At 45.5% G+C, this 15,488-nt stretch overlaps 1 protein-coding gene across 16 annotated transcripts in view; it reads left to right on the top strand.

The window, feature by feature from the left end:
- The window catches only part of epb41l2 (erythrocyte membrane protein band 4.1 like 2), a 44,579-nt gene that overhangs the window by 17,134 nt on the left and 11,957 nt on the right, over positions 1–15,488 (top strand). For 9 of the 16 annotated variants that reach the window (XM_061705209.1, XM_061705208.1, XM_061705205.1 and 6 more), the window contains exons 5-16: positions 2,211–2,315; positions 2,590–2,632; positions 3,991–4,066; positions 5,178–5,274; positions 5,701–5,825; positions 5,900–5,987; positions 7,085–7,237; positions 7,391–7,488; positions 7,567–7,739; positions 8,498–8,583; positions 13,020–13,070; positions 14,376–14,435. In XM_061705209.1, the coding sequence (XP_061561193.1) occupies positions 2,211–2,315; positions 2,590–2,632; positions 3,991–4,066; positions 5,178–5,274; positions 5,701–5,825; positions 5,900–5,987; positions 7,085–7,237; positions 7,391–7,488; positions 7,567–7,739; positions 8,498–8,583; positions 13,020–13,070; positions 14,376–14,435 (1,155 nt within the window). The other 7 variants (XM_061705213.1, XM_061705214.1, XM_061705217.1 and 4 more) reach the window with 4 other exon arrangements.

Below are 15,488 nucleotides of genomic sequence, written 5' to 3'. Positions count from 1 at the left end.
ATCGCTAATAGGATCTGATGTGTGTGCGCGCGCAAGTGCGCGTAAAGGTTCTTTGAACTTTCTGACTCGCTTCTTTGAGCGGCTCACGTTGTTTGGGTGGGGTCTTGGGGATAAATCCAGACTAAAGCAGAGTTTGGTGCTGCCGGGGAGGGGTGTATGAAGAACACACACACACACACACACACACACACACACACACACAGCAGATTATGTGAGGAGGTGCAGGGGGACCCCCACTAGATGAGTTTTCTACATCTGCTACTCACTGGTAAGTGCAGATGGTGGATCCTTATCGAATTAAGTGTGCATATCACACTTACTGTACATTGTGACTGTGCTTTACAATGACAGTAATTAATTTGAGGACAATAGCCCATTTCAAATGGTACAGACAAATATTTGGATTTTGTCCAAGTATGTTTTACTGTGTCCAAACGCCCAGCGTCTACCGTTGTTTGAACAGAAGCCGCTTTGTCCCGCAACAGATAACGCTGATACTGCAACGTGTTCTATTGTCCCCAACACACACACACACACACACACACACACACACACATAGGCATCCATCCGTCCTTCCGTCCAGCCACACACTGGCGTGGCAAGGCTGGCAAAGAGCGAGAGAGTTGCACAATGCATTCCAGAGATTAAACTGTATTTTGTACAGCAGCAACAGTCACACACACGCACAAACACCAAATTTCAAATCACTTACTCTCTTATCTGCTTTGCTTATCAAATGCAGGGAACAAAGATTTTCCTCAGTAATTGCTGAACGCTGTATGTCCTCCCATTGTGGCAAGCGGCAGGCACTCTTACAGAAACTGCAGCTCAAACAAACGGCGGAGCAGTCTTGGCCTTGGTAAAGCTGAAGTGTCAAGCGAGGGATACATTTCAGACCCACTTGCGATGTGTGAAAATCTGCTCTAAAGCGATACTATATGAAAACATTTAAAAATATATACTCCTCCCACACGCTGTAAACACATTTAAATGCATTACAACACACTTTTGACAGTATTGCGGAGCGCCTCGATTATGTCATTACGCAATGGTATTATAAAGTACAATATCACAGGGTGCTGGTTTAATGATTTAAAAAAAAAAAAATAAAAATTACAAAGATTTGTGTTTGTTTTTGTGGGAGGTTGGAGCGGATCAACGGTATCTCCATTCGTTTCTGCGGGGAAAGATGATTTGATTTGGTTGCGGCACACACGTAGCGTAACTGCAAGACGGCACACTCGGGGCGGAATCCGGCCGTGAGGCTGGCGCGCTTGGCTGAATCGAAGAAAATACCGCAGATGTTTTCTGCCGGAAGAAAAGAAGAAAAACAGAAAGTCTTTTATCCCACTTTCCGCATTGCCCGCCTTAAATGTGGAATGCATCTCTCAACTCTGTGCGCGCACACACGCATACACACACCATTTCATTCTTCGTCCTTTTTTTCCACCCGCCTGCTTTCTGTCTGACCTTTTGCCTGTGTGAAGGTCACTGCAGCCTGCGTGTGTGTGTGTGTGTGTGCGTGCGCGCGCGCACATTTCCGTGAACTAAATGTCATTGTCATTGCTCAGTGTGGAGGATTTTACGGTCCTCTCGACGGAATGCGGCCCAGAGCATCTATTGAGCAGACAGAGGTGCATTGATCCAGACGCTCGGACGGAAAGTGAAGCGCACATGCAAAAATGTCAATTTTCCCAATGGATGTAGTTATAATGATGCCAAATCTATGTATAATCCTTTTTTCTTTCAGTTATGTTTTTTTTTTAATTTCCAAACACTTACCACATGCATGGTATATTAAAAATATTTGAGGCTAAAAATGAGGGGAAGAAAGAGATTTTCCAATGTGCACAAAAAAAGAGAGGCACCAAATATCGCCTGAACAGTGGTGATGTGGTTCATTCTTTTTATTGTCTATTTTATGTAATTAAACATGCAGCGGGTCGTACGGACTCATGAAGATTTCTGGTGTACCAAAAAAACAAAAAAAACAACACAACAACAGGAAGGTTACTGGTAACTACGATGAAAAAGAAGCAGAAAAATAATAAAATCATCTAAATTAATCAAAAATAATAACTATATGTGTATCCATCATTGAATTTAAACATTAATCTAAGTTGTTGTCTCTCAGTAGTCATCCATTATTGCCTCGTCTCTTTTTTTTTGTTATAAAGAGCATTTCTCTATCTTCTTCTTTCTTACTACAGAAGCGCGCCAAGGGTCTATTCTTGTTCTTCAAGGTGTGCGAGCACCTCAATCTGCTGGAGAAGGACTACTTTGGTCTGACGTACACAGACCACCACGAGCAGAAGGTAGTTCCTCTTGACACACACACACACACACCACACACACACAGATGGTTCGTACCTGCCTTTCAGATGCAGTTTTTTTTAAAGATGCAAAATCAGCCACAGCAATTCTTCTCAGGTTTGAGCAATCACATTGTGTGTGTGCTAAACTCATCTATTTGCATATCAGCTTCCACACCTGTCTGTGTCAGCAATCAAGTTTGCGCCCGTTTTGGCTCGCGATAAGTCAGGCTTAGTGTGTTGAAAATGTCTCACGTGTCTTTGTCTCCACCTGCAGTGCTGGTTGGACCCCACCAAGGAAATCAAGAGACAAATCCGCAGTAAGTTCCGTTTTCAATGTCCGCACTTTTTAGACATGTAAGTGGCTCCGTGTAGTTGTGTCCATGTCTAAAACTCAGCACCATAAAAATGGCAGCTTTGATACCGTTGCGCACTTAATTAATTGTAATTGTGTTGCCCTCACGACACAACTGGGATCTGGATGTCTACCCTCGGACGTTTTATACGTCCTTGAATTATTTTGGAAACTGTGATTTTGAAGCGCGGCTGAACTTTGCTGACTACATCGGAATTTGGTGTGTTGAACTAAAGTTATACGCAGGAAGCTAAAAGTCATTAAAAGGCTAGAAATGCATCTGGGCAGCACGGTAGGTGACTTAAAAAAAAAAATAAAAATTCCCCCCTCCTCGCTCTACCATTTTTCTCTGGGTGACATTCACGCACTCATGGCCGACAACAAGGCTCTCTAAAGCAGCCACGCAAGCAGACTGCCCAAACGGAAGCTGTATTTCTGGGGTGCGGGCAGATCTAGCTAGCTAACTGAACATCACAATTACGCCGGCGACGCGAACGAAGGCACGCGAGTTCGTATGTAGTAGGGGAGGGACGACTCATACCGGACTCCAGAGTGCGTCACGCGGTGCTGTTATAGCCACGCCCCAAAAAATTAAGGAAGTGGCAATGTTGAACGCTGTATCTCCTAAACTGAGCAGTGCATAGTTCTCAGTCTTTGCACGTTTCCAGCAGTTATGTTCAAACATGTATAACATTTCAAAACAAATCTCTGCATTCGCTTTACAGGGTCTTTAATAAAGGTTAGATCGGTATTTCCACTTCCATTACTTCCATCCATCTAACTACAAGCGTCTTCCACGAACCTACCACGCGTGGTTTTGCTATGTGGAGCAAGCCACGCCGGCTTGCTCCACAAAGAGATTCAAACCCAAAAATTATTTCCTGCTGGAATAACAGTTTTGTTTCGTTTTTTTTTTTTTCCCCCCAACTCAAGAACACACAGAATGCAAACCACTTATGGTCAGCTGTAATGAAATGATTTTATTCCACTGTTTGTGTCTATGTTGAAGATTACACGTTGATATCGGGTGAAGCCAGAGTAACGTTGTGCAACACCAGACTCACCGCGCATTTGATTTGCTTTTGTGTGCGTCTCTTCATGCTTGCGTGCGAGATGCATCGGGCTTAGCGACATCTAAAAGCTGCTATTTGCCCTCGCTCGATCCCGCCTCGCTCTCCCTTGTCCGAATCACATACGCACACGGATGAGAGGAGGGACGGGGGGAATGGGGCCAGATGGATGCAACTGCAAATGACCCCGATCACACCCAAAAAATCCGTTGTTTCCTGTTTCTTGTAATAAATCTCTCACATTTGTCCTTAGGTAACAACTGGCAGTTTGCGTTCAACGTCAAGTTCTACCCACCTGATCCCTCGCTGCTCACCGAAGACATCACGAGGTGAGCGTTGCTGTGCGAAAACCTAACTCTACATCCGCACCAACGTACACGAAAGTGCTACATGCTGGAAATAAAGCGGAACTGCGCCTCAAAGGTCGATGTTTGGGTCCATGTTGTGCTGCAGCCTATCCTGGCTGACTTTAGGGTGAGAGGTGCTGTTTGCTTGTTCACGTGCGCTCACAGCTGACGACGAGGCGCTCTAAAGCGGCCACGCCGGCGGACTATCCGAAGGGAACATCCATTTTCAGAGTGTCGGCATACCTCGCTAGTTAACTGGACATCGCAATTGCACCGCATAATCACAGATGCGAACAAAGGCGCTCTTATATATTGTGGAAGACACATACACACATACCTGAGCCCGAGTGCGTCACCACTCTCCCCCCCCAAAAAAAATCTGGGAAGCTGAAATGGTGAAAAACAGTTTAACGCTTATCTCCACAATTAAGCACTACATGGTTTCCAGCAATTTTCTTCAAACATGTCTAATGTATTAAGAAACCGGTCTCTGAATTCACTTTACAGGGTCTTTAAACCGCATTCTTTCAGGTCTTCAACAAGTCCAAAACAGCACTGTGTTTGCCCACTGAAGAGATCTGACCACCATGTCCGCAAATGTCCCGCATGCCGCTTTACTGCCTTTGTTGAAAGACTTTCCCCCTCGTAACCAGGATCTCAAACCGGCTCCCCGCCGACGACCCCCACCCCCCCCCCCTCCTCCCCCCTGCGGTGTTCGCGTTAGACTCCATTTGGATAATGAATTCCTCCGTCCCACATCCACAACAACAATTCACCGACCGCATGTTTAGCGACTGTTACGCAACTGACTTTCGGGCACTGCCGCGTGGAGGATTAGCAGCGAGGTTATCCCGACCAATCGTCATACTCGCAAAATGATACAACAAACAAAGCGCCCCCTGCCGGTCACTGTATTGGAAAATGCATGGTGGGATACGTCTGCACCCGTTTATTTCTCCTTCTAGCCTCAATTCACATTTAATAGCCGATAACTGTTTGGGCTTACCTGTCCCGAGCAAGCCACGCATTTTGGTCGTCAGTCCACTGCGCAAAGATACTAAGTCCTAACTCACTCTACGTTTCTCTTGTCAAGGTACCTGTTGTGTCTGCAGCTCCGCGAAGACGTGGCGTCAGGCCGATTGCCTTGCTCGTTTGTCACTCACGCTCTCCTGGGCTCGTACACGCTGCAGGTAAAGTACATGCGCATTGCCGACGTACCACACGCTGCACAGCTCAAGTGACGCAATTGTCATTTTTTTGCTCCGTCGGGATACGCGTTATATCCAATGAATACGGCTGTGGTGTAAAGTTGCCGCAGTACATGCAGCTGCTGTGTCTGTGAAGAAATGAAATGAAAATGAAGAAAATGATTGCTGACGGCAGCGAGAGGAGTGAATATAACTCACTTGAAGAGTCAGGCCAACTCAACGCTCTGGAATGTTTAAAAATTTCCGTATTGCTGTTTACTGCCGTTCTGTCACTGCCTGGTGTTGATGCTTGTGGAATTTAAAAAATATGGATTAGCATTCCCAGATCAAAATTGGGCAATTGGACCTGCAGCGTAGATCCAGTCTAAGTGCGGCGTGTCGCCGATTTCTGGTCTTTGTGTTTCGCAGGCAGAATTTGGCGACTATGAACCCGACCAGCCTCGTCCTCTGGACTACATCAGCCAGCTGACCTTTGCCCCCAATCAGAGCAAAGAGATGGAGGACAAGATTCTAGAGCTACACAAGTCCCACAAGTAAGTGCTGTTAGTGGGAGACAGTTTCATGTGTAGTCGTGGTGACAGCTCGCTAAATTTCTCATTACTCTCAGGGGAATGACACCAGCGCAGGCAGACGCACAGTTTCTAGAAAACGCCAAGAAGTTGTCCATGTACGGGGTGGACCTGCACCACGCGAAGGTACGAAGACCCCCACACACACACACAGAGTTTCTTCGTTGATGTGTGTGTGTGTGTGTGTGTGTGTGTGTGTGTGTGCGTGAGTCAGCTGTGCAAACACTCGGAAGAAGACCATGGGAATAGCCCACCTCCCTCGCCGGGCATCAGCCGGCGCCTTTCCCATGTGCGTGGCGATCGTGTTTGTCTTTGTGCCGGAAAATATTCATGAGAGAAGGAGATGGGAGGCTTAAAATAGAAAAGAGAGGATGCGAGATGGAGGACAAGTCGCTCAGAAAGAGGCAGGCGCTCTTAAAATAAAGGGCATGCTCCCATTAGTCGCAAGGATGGGAGCTTTTTGTTGTTGTTGCGGCATTCCAGTGTCCAAATATTCCAGAGAGGCAGAGAGGAAGTCTGTTTTCCCCCTCGGTGTCCATTCCGTTGCTGTGACCGCACATTTAAAAAAAAAAAAAAAAAAAAAAAGCCTCTATAGTAAAAGCAAGAGGTCGATTAGCTACTAACAGTGTGGCATGGTCGTGTGATCTGTGTGTGTGTGTGTGTGTGTGTCCATTATCTACGTATTGAGATCTCCATTAGCAAGAGATCCCCCCCACGCCCCCCCGTGTTAAGTCAATACCCCACTGACCATTACCAGATGGCCTTGGACTTAAAAGCTTTGTGCCGAGTTAGCCTGCCAGCTAACCACGTTACCATGGAATAATCAAGTTTGCGTCGAGACGGCGCCCAAAATATGAAAAGATGGTGCCGTGTGTTCGGGTTTCGAATACATACAGTGGTTCCTTGCTGTACACGATTAACGAACCTTGGTTTTTAAATTTTTTCACCAGAAACGTGCAAATCGGGAGACTTATGTAGTACTTAATTGTTTTGATTGATTGATTGATTTTTTGGGGTGGCTAAAACTTTGATATTTGCCCCTCCCCCACTTGAAAAGAATTTGCACGCCCGTTCATGTTAGCAGTTATCTGGCAAAGTTACGACGTGCGGTTAGCTAGCTAGCTACGCGTGTGCCTCGAAATCGCATCTTCCCGTCATAAGTTGGGAAACTTGGGACAATGATAAGTCAAGGCACTATTGTATTTTACTTGAATCCATGGCAGGATTCTGAGGGCGTGGACATCATGCTGGGAGTGTGCGCCAACGGACTCTTGGTCTACAAGGACAGGCTTCGGATAAATCGCTTCGCTTGGCCCAAAATCCTCAAGATTTCCTACAAGAGGAACAACTTCTACATCAAGATCAGACCTGGAGAGGTATGAACGATCCAGTACAGTAAGGTTGAACGACTTCTCGCCCATCATGTCATGGACGGGAGCGACTCGGTGCGGTTATGTAAAAAAAGTGCAATTCATTCACTGTGTGATTGTTGACGCTAACCCCATTTTTCATGTATTTGTTTCCGACAGACGGAGCAGTTTGAGAGCACCGTGGGCTTCAAACTCCAGAATCATCGCTCGGCCAAACGGCTGTGGAAAGTCTGCGTGGAGAACCACAGTTTCTTCAGGTTGGGGGGAAAAAAAAAAAAAAACATCCGGCAAATGTCATGAGCGACCATTCTGTTATTGTCTCTTTCATTTTCCAGGCTAAACACACCAGAGCCCCCCACCACCCCGCGCTTCTTGACTCTGGGCTCCAAGTTCCGTTACAGTGGACGCACGCAGACCCAAACCCGCCTGGCCAGCACCCTCATAGACAGGCCCGCGCCCGCTTTTGAGCGCACTTCGTCGAAACGCATCAGCCGCAGCCTCGATGGAGGTAACGCACACGCGCGCTCACAACAGACGTGGCTGGGATGCGTTTGGAAGTACGTATTTTTGCCGTCTGACCAGATACAGGAAATAGCTGCAGCTGTTTCCTGTCACATAGACACGGAGATGAAAAGGCAGAGTGTTCTGAAAGAAAGAGGGCCCCGACTAGGAAATGAATGCAGCATGTAGTGTACACACACAGCAGGCAGTACAAAAGGTTCCGTACCCAAATTCCCATTTGGTGCCAATGTTGCACGGCCGAGACAACTTTTGGTCTGCAAAACCTCACCGCGATGTCGCAGTTATCTTCGGAAAGTATCACTCACCTGTTTTGTCTGTGTGTGTGTGTGTGTGTGTGTGTGCGTGTGTGCGTGTGTGTGTGTGTGTGTGTGTGTGTGTGGCCTGATAGTTTTGCAGTCACTTATTGCGCTCACGAGCCATGTGTGACATTGCCCCCAGCTGGAAACCTTGATCCACTACAACCAAATCAACGTGACAACCGCATGGAATGCCGTTAGAGCATTTTTGTTTTTATATCTTTGATATGTGGATTAGGATCTATGTACTAGTACTTATGGCAAGCTCTTTTTTCATTTAACGGCTAGACTGGGTATCTGTTGCAGATATCTGAAATTCAGTTTTGCTAAGCCCCCCGAGCCCCCCCTTTGTCATTTCACTTTTGGGGTTTCTCATTACAGATAGCTAGAATCCAGTTGCAGTTAATTACAGATTTGTATTGATCTTCTGGTTGTTTTTTCTCGTCAGCACCAATGATCAGCATAACGGAGGCCAGCCGGGACGCCACTGAGAACGGACACGAGCCCCACCTGGACCTCCATTGTGACTCCAAGGTGTGTTCCGTCTTATATTCCGCAGCAGGTTCATCATAAAGAAATGCGTTGAGGTTCGTGTTGTTGTTGTTGATGTCGAGGCCCACGTTGCCACACAGTAAGCCTTTTATTTTGCTGAGAGCTGTGGAACTTTTATTCTCTATTAGGTGGACGGTGAGGCAGGACACATGCCTCTAAAAGTGTGTGCATATGCGCATGGTGTGTGTGCGTGTGTGTGTGTGTGTGTGTGTGTGTGTGTGAGTGAGAGCAAGACAAATAAGACCTCACGTTCTCAGCCAATGTTTACCATATAGTTCATGTCAGTATTAGTACTACCTGGCTTGGCAGGTTGCACCACAGAGTTGAAGCTGACAGTAAATCCGTGGTCCATATTGGTTGTGTTGAGCCAGCCTTCCCCTTTTCTCCTTTTCGATACTTTCTTACCCCTCCTCACCCTCACACGTGGCACTCTCTTTCTAGCGATTGACTTCTGCTTTCCTTTTCCTTCAGCGGTTACGTCCTTTTGACAGAACTCTCGTTTGCGTCCATGCACTGAAATGCACCTTTTGATTCAGTGTTTGCTAAACCTTTAGCTCCAGTTGCCCACAAAAAAATCCATGTTTCGTCCCACTTTAATCTTTTAAAGGAGACATATTATGCCTTATGCACATGCGGACAGACAGTATTACAGTACTCACTGTCATATATTCTTTATCCTCGGAGAAGACGACTCATATTAGTGCCGTACTGATGAGCTGAGGGGAGTTGTATACTATATACTGCCCCCAGACATGAGAAACAGCAGCAGAGTGGCCATTCAATTGATGCGGTGTGACAAAAATTGTTGAATTCTTTACGTTCCAGTTAATTACATCATGACTGTTTTAGAAAGTAAAGTCCTATTTTTCCTCATTAAAACACACATTATAACAGATTAATAGCTTTTCTATTCATTTCAACGGGGAAAGACGAGCGTATTGAGTTCCGAGTGTGGTCACAGAACAAATGAACCTTGTACCGCGAGGCACCACTGTTTCGGAATTTCGGACGTACGTCAACGTGTGATCGTGTTTCGGCCAGCGGAGAATGCCTCGCTGGTCGAAGTTAGCCGCAGGCTTACGTGCCAATTCGGCCAAAATCACAACGGCTTGGTCGAGACGCATTTTCAGAACTGGGCAGCTCGCAAAATATTGACCTGCTTGTGTAATTCCCCCGCTTGATGTGCGGCCATGCACCCTGGACGCCCAACCGATTGTATACAAGTCATTAAAAAGTCCGCCATATGTCTCCTTTAATGTTGATGTAGTCGGTGCTCCCTCATTTGCATATCCGCAAGGAAGCCCCGGCCACCGTCGCACTGTGCACTGATCTACCCCGCTGTGCTCTTGTTGAACCTTTTCCGTGCTGTTGTCGTTCACTAATGTTGTCTCTTTCGCCCTCTCTGTTTTTTCCCCTCACTCACTCACTCACTCACTCACTCACTTTGCATGCTTATTTTTGGTCACAATTTCCTGAAAACATCGCCTTTTCACACCTTTCCTTGAACGCCCACGCGTGCTCCTGCTCCATCAGTCCATCTTCATGTTCCCCCTTTCTTTCTCCTCGTTGTCATCCCTCGCCTCCATCCCGCCGTCGCTCGACTCCATCTCCGAGTTGGAGTGCGGCCTGTCCGACATCTCCGAGGACGGCGACCTCGCCCCCGACGACCGCGAGGCGGCCGCCTCGAGCGGCGCCCCCGACGCGGAACCCCTCGCGTACAAACGGACGCCTCCGTCCTCCCCGCTCACGCGTCGCCCTCAGACTCCGCCCTCTGAGATTCCGACCTCGGGGGAAGAGGACGGCCGGGCCGAGGGGAGCGGCGGGTGGCGTTGGCTGAGGGATGCGGTTAAATACGTCTTTCTCCTGCTCAGCTTCCGCTGCGCGTGGGAAAAGAACGCTACGGAGAAGCCGTTTTGTGTTTGGGCCGTGACGGAGAGGCTGTCAGCGGCTAACGGAGTGACATTTTTGATCCTCGCAAGAGCCAGAAGTGTCGCATCCATTGTCACCGTGTCGAGATTCCGTCAATTCAAAGACATCGTAGCCTCAAAGTTGATTCAGCCGCAGGCTGGATTTGCAAGCGCGCGGCCGTGTTTGCCGCCGGTTTCCTTCCCTCTCCGTCCAGCTCCTTCCCCGCCACCCTTTACCGACCTCTCCCCTCCGCCCACCGCTCTTCCCTCCCTCATCCGCCGTCGCCTCTCCGAGCCCTCGCCGCTCCTGCTGCCCTGCCTCTTGGTGGCCTTCCTGCTGGCCGTCATGCTCGCGGCCAGCCGTTCCCTGGCGCTGGCTCTGATTTTGGCCACGCCCCTCGGCCTGACGCTGTGCTACCTGGAGAAGCTGGTCTCCAGCCGGCGGAGGGGTCCGGGCGAGCAGAGTCCCGACGAGCCGGCCGCCGCCCTCCTCGCGGATACGCCCTCGTGCAGGAGGGCGCAGGAGATGTGCGATCCGGCCGCGTAGTCGCTCACGTAGCCGCTTCCGCTCTGTGTCACCCAACGCGATCATCTTGTCTTCTTTTCCCCCTTTCCGCTCACTGTCAACCCCACTTTGAAGTTGATCTCGATGAAGGATCAAACACATTTACTTCAGTAATAGCCCAGACTGAGGAATTGACACCCCCTAAAAATGTTTATTATTGCCGATATTAACAGTTAAAACTGCAAATACGACAAAAATACTTTATCATTTCAAACTCGTTTTACAACATATAGAGAGAGACCATATATAAACCTTTTTTTTTAAAAATTGTTGGTCCCATCACACACGCTTTCAAACTTATTCAAAGATTCACTTCAAAATAAATAAAGTTGAAACCAGATATTCGCATGACATAAACTATATAAAAAGAGTATAGTTTTGTTTTCTCAGTCTGACATGACAGACTGTTTTAGGTCAATTAGCATTCTTTTTTTTTTACAGAAAGCGGAAATATTGCCTGGAAGAAAAAAAAAAAACATTCCATCATTTTCCTGGCATATAGCAAACAGAAATAATTGTATTGAATTTTTCTAATTCACCAAAATCAGGAAAGGTTTAATCTGACAGTGAGAAACAAAACATAGGTGTGTTTGTATATAGTGTATTAGGGTACAACCTTCTTATTTCGATGGGGCGTACCCGGGTTCTCGTGGCATTGTTTCAGAAAGACAACAAATAAACGCGAAGAGGGGAGTTTTTCACCAAGTAGCTGGTGTTGGGCTTGTCAACTTGTGAATAGTAGTGCGTGAATATGCGGGTCGTAACTGTATATATAAAAAAAAAAAAAAAACAATGTAGAAAATGTAAAATGATAATAATAAAAGGAATAAAATAGACTAGTAAAGTGATTTAAATAAAAACATTGTGGGAGGAGAGTTGCAGTATATGCAGAAGCAAAGGATTGTAATTGACATATGCGGCGCTCATTAGTTAGTTAGTTATGCCGCCGTTCTTTTCGTCACCGTGCCCTTATAATCGCCCAATGTGTCGTCGCCTTGAACAAAAAAAAAAAAAAAAGTTGTTCCCTTCCTATGACCGTTGCCTACAGTCATTACGAGGAGTCACACCTCCTACACAGCGGACGTGGCATCTGTAAAGCTGACATTTTATGCATAGCGCCCGGAAATGTTTGAACTGCCCCTTCAGTCCGTCATTAATTGTGTCATAAAATGCATCATATTCTGTTGTTCGCATTAAGTATCGTTATTCTTTATGCTGGAGAAATATGTTCCCAAAAAGCTATTACAAATATAAATAAATATATATTATAAAACAGTGAACTTATTAGTGTGGTTAAAAATAAACGATTAGTTTTGAAATGTTACTGATAAATGAAATATTTTTTACCTTTCATAATATTACAACAAATAATAGACACACTTGAAGGCAGTTTGTGGGTGTTTTCATTTTAAAGCATAAATGTATTTTAGAAAAAAAAAAAATATTCCAAATGATAAATAGAAACAGATTTAGCATTATAAACATTGATTTCTACAAACAAACTCTTCCGTAAGAATCTTTATTGATTTAGTTTTATTTTTTTGCTCTCCTTCACGTTGCAGTCAGAGCTGAGCGCTGACCGATTAGCTGTAACTCCGAAGCGCCCGCTGTACATAACTACAAATGAAAGCCCAAATGAGCTTCTTTTTTTTTTTTTTTTTTTTGTGGAACGTGCTTACATTTTGGCAGATTGTGACTGGACTGTAGACATCTGCACAAGTACAGTAACGTTCTTATCATATTGCTTATTATGCTGTTGGTGGACCGAACCCGATGCCTTACTTGCACTTTATTGAGAGCAAGATTGACACTTCACCAAGCCATACAAATTATAGCTTTTCCCATCATCCATTTCATAATTTTTGTTTAATTTTAATTATTTTTTTAACTTTCTTGGCGCCCCTCCAAATCTCCATTATCTTGTCGCTACGGCAACGATGCCAAAGGTTAAGGAGGCGGACTCGAGCCCTGGCCGTGTGGAAGCCACGCCCACCCAGGTCTGTAGGGGGGCTTTCTTTACCCAGCATGCTTTGCCGAGCGCATGTTCAAGAGAGTTACTTCTTGTTTTGTGTGATGAATTTTCGGTTGTGTGATGAAATGTTACCGTTCCCTGGCACGATGACACAGAATCCGTTTTTACATTCCAGACCCACTCCTGCAATCAGTCCTTTAAATTTATCTGTGGCTTTTTTTTTTTTTTCTTCTCATATGTACTCCATGTCCGACTAGTTTGACTTGCAGAAATGGGTCTGATGGGCAAAACCGGTCCCAAGTGGGCACTTTGACGCATGCTGCGCCTTGACGTGTGCTTGGAGCGAGTGAAATGAAGGTTTTGCGTGATTTTGTGTGGTGTGTCGTCGTTGATGCGTGTTGACGTGAGCCATCTTTCACCACAGTTTGAGGTGCCGCTGCTTGTCTGTGTGTTTTCACTTCATTTCTTATTTATTTACGGTCAACTTTTTATTTAATGAGGGCTGTTTTTTCTTATTTGTTAAAATATTTAGCTATTCATAATCAAATATTTTTCACGATACAGTCATTTGTGTAATTGTCGGCCAAAAACATTTTTTCTAGCGAATTCATGGAATTGTGTTGTTGTTTTTTTTAATTTACAGATTGGTTTCCATTTTTATTTCTTGATTAATAGAAACATTAGTTTTTGTTTCAAAATGTGTTCATGTAGAAAACGATTTATTGAATGTGGTTTGCTTTAAGCTTAATTTATATCATTTTTTTCATTTAGAATTTCATTTACAGGGGTGCCTTGAGATACAAGTTTAATTTGTTGCACGACCACACTTCTAACTCAAATCCTCTTTCTCCAGTGATATGAATGGAAATGTCATTAATCCGTTCCAGCTTTCCCAAAAAAAGGAAACTATTTGTAATGTGTATTTTAATAAAAGTAGGACTGTATAATATTGTACTTTATACAAAACATACAGTAATTGCATATTTAAACCATTTAAGAATCAAACTTACTCTCACAGTTTTTGCTTCAATTCAGCTGACATTGTGCTGGTCCTCCTGGTGTGTGCCCCTTGGCCACCTGGGGGCAGTAATGTATAATAACACGTACACGGCTCGTATCAGCAAAACTCACAAGTCGAGTCGCTCGTATCTCAAGGCACCACTGTATTTAGAAATGTACTTTTGAACCATTTGTTTCAACATTTATTTTTTTAATGAAGTCCTAAAAAAAAATGTATATCTATCATTGTATTCATGTAAAATGTCTGTTGTGTGTTTCAAGTTTAAAATCCCCCTCCCATTTGTATTTGTGCTGTATGTCCACCTTCCAGAGTCCAGTGCGAGTGCGTGCGGATAATATTTATGTGCGGCACAGTAATTTGATGTTAGAGGTTGGTACTTCTGCGTGGCGCGATTGACGGCCGACAATCAGAGGCTGCGTTGTTTCTTGTGTGCTCCCCACCGACGCCGTCGTCGGAACCCGGCGGCTTGGCCTCGCGCTCGATTGCGCCGGACTTGCACCGCTGCCCTCTCTCAGCCGCACGCTCAGGCTCCCGTTCGCATGCTCGCCGTTGTTGAACACGTTTGCGTTGCGAGAACGTCGCAGGGCCGCGATGGGCGGAAAGTCACACGGCGGCCATTTTGGACAGCCTTCACTTGAAGAAAACGCAAAGTGCTTTACTCGAAGTTGTTCTACCTCCCAAAAATTTGATTTTGAATCAGAGGTGGCGAAAGTACACTCTGCACTTAAGTACATTGTTGGGGCGATTACTTTTGGACGTTTACAACATCTGTTTTGATAACTTGGCACATAGAAAAAGAAAAAAAAAAACCTTTTCTGCACATTCTTCCCTCTTTTATTAACCTACATATTGCTCATATTGAGAAGAAGAAAAGAAATCCTGTTACCTGTCGTAAGCTAGCTAGCATTGGCTCGACTAGAAACTACTTCAAAACGATAGCTTTGCTTCGCTAACGTTGTCAAACTGACGACCAAAAAATTGTTTTTACACATTAGACGGAAGCAGTTCCATCAGCCACGGTGATTGAAAAAACTTAATGTGCATATTTGGACTAAGTAAGGAGTAGAAAATGCAGACGTTTTCAAATGTAGGGAGTAAAAGTAAAAGTAAAAAAAAAAAAAAATTGCCCCAAAAATATACAGTATACTTAAGTGTAGTTTCTGTACCTGAAAAATGGGTTTTAAGTACAGTAACGGATGTGTTCTGCTTTCCCTCATGACTCCAAGTAGGCGAGTTCTCACAATGGCCGTCTTTGTGAACACTGCATGCGGAATGCTGTTCCGAGGCCGTTGTCTGCACTGATTTAGGAGTTGAAAGTTTTGACGACTGCCGCCTGCCTAACCCGACTAACGCTGCCTCAGTAACACCCACCAGCCCCCCCCAACCCCCCCACCCCCCGAGGATACCTCCGTCCTGCTGTTG

Source organism: Phycodurus eques, chromosome 18 (genome assembly GCF_024500275.1).
Source record: "Phycodurus eques isolate BA_2022a chromosome 18, UOR_Pequ_1.1, whole genome shotgun sequence".
Taxonomy (NCBI): Eukaryota; Metazoa; Chordata; class Actinopteri; order Syngnathiformes; family Syngnathidae; genus Phycodurus; species Phycodurus eques.
This window is presented reverse-complemented; position numbering and strand designations above follow the sequence as displayed.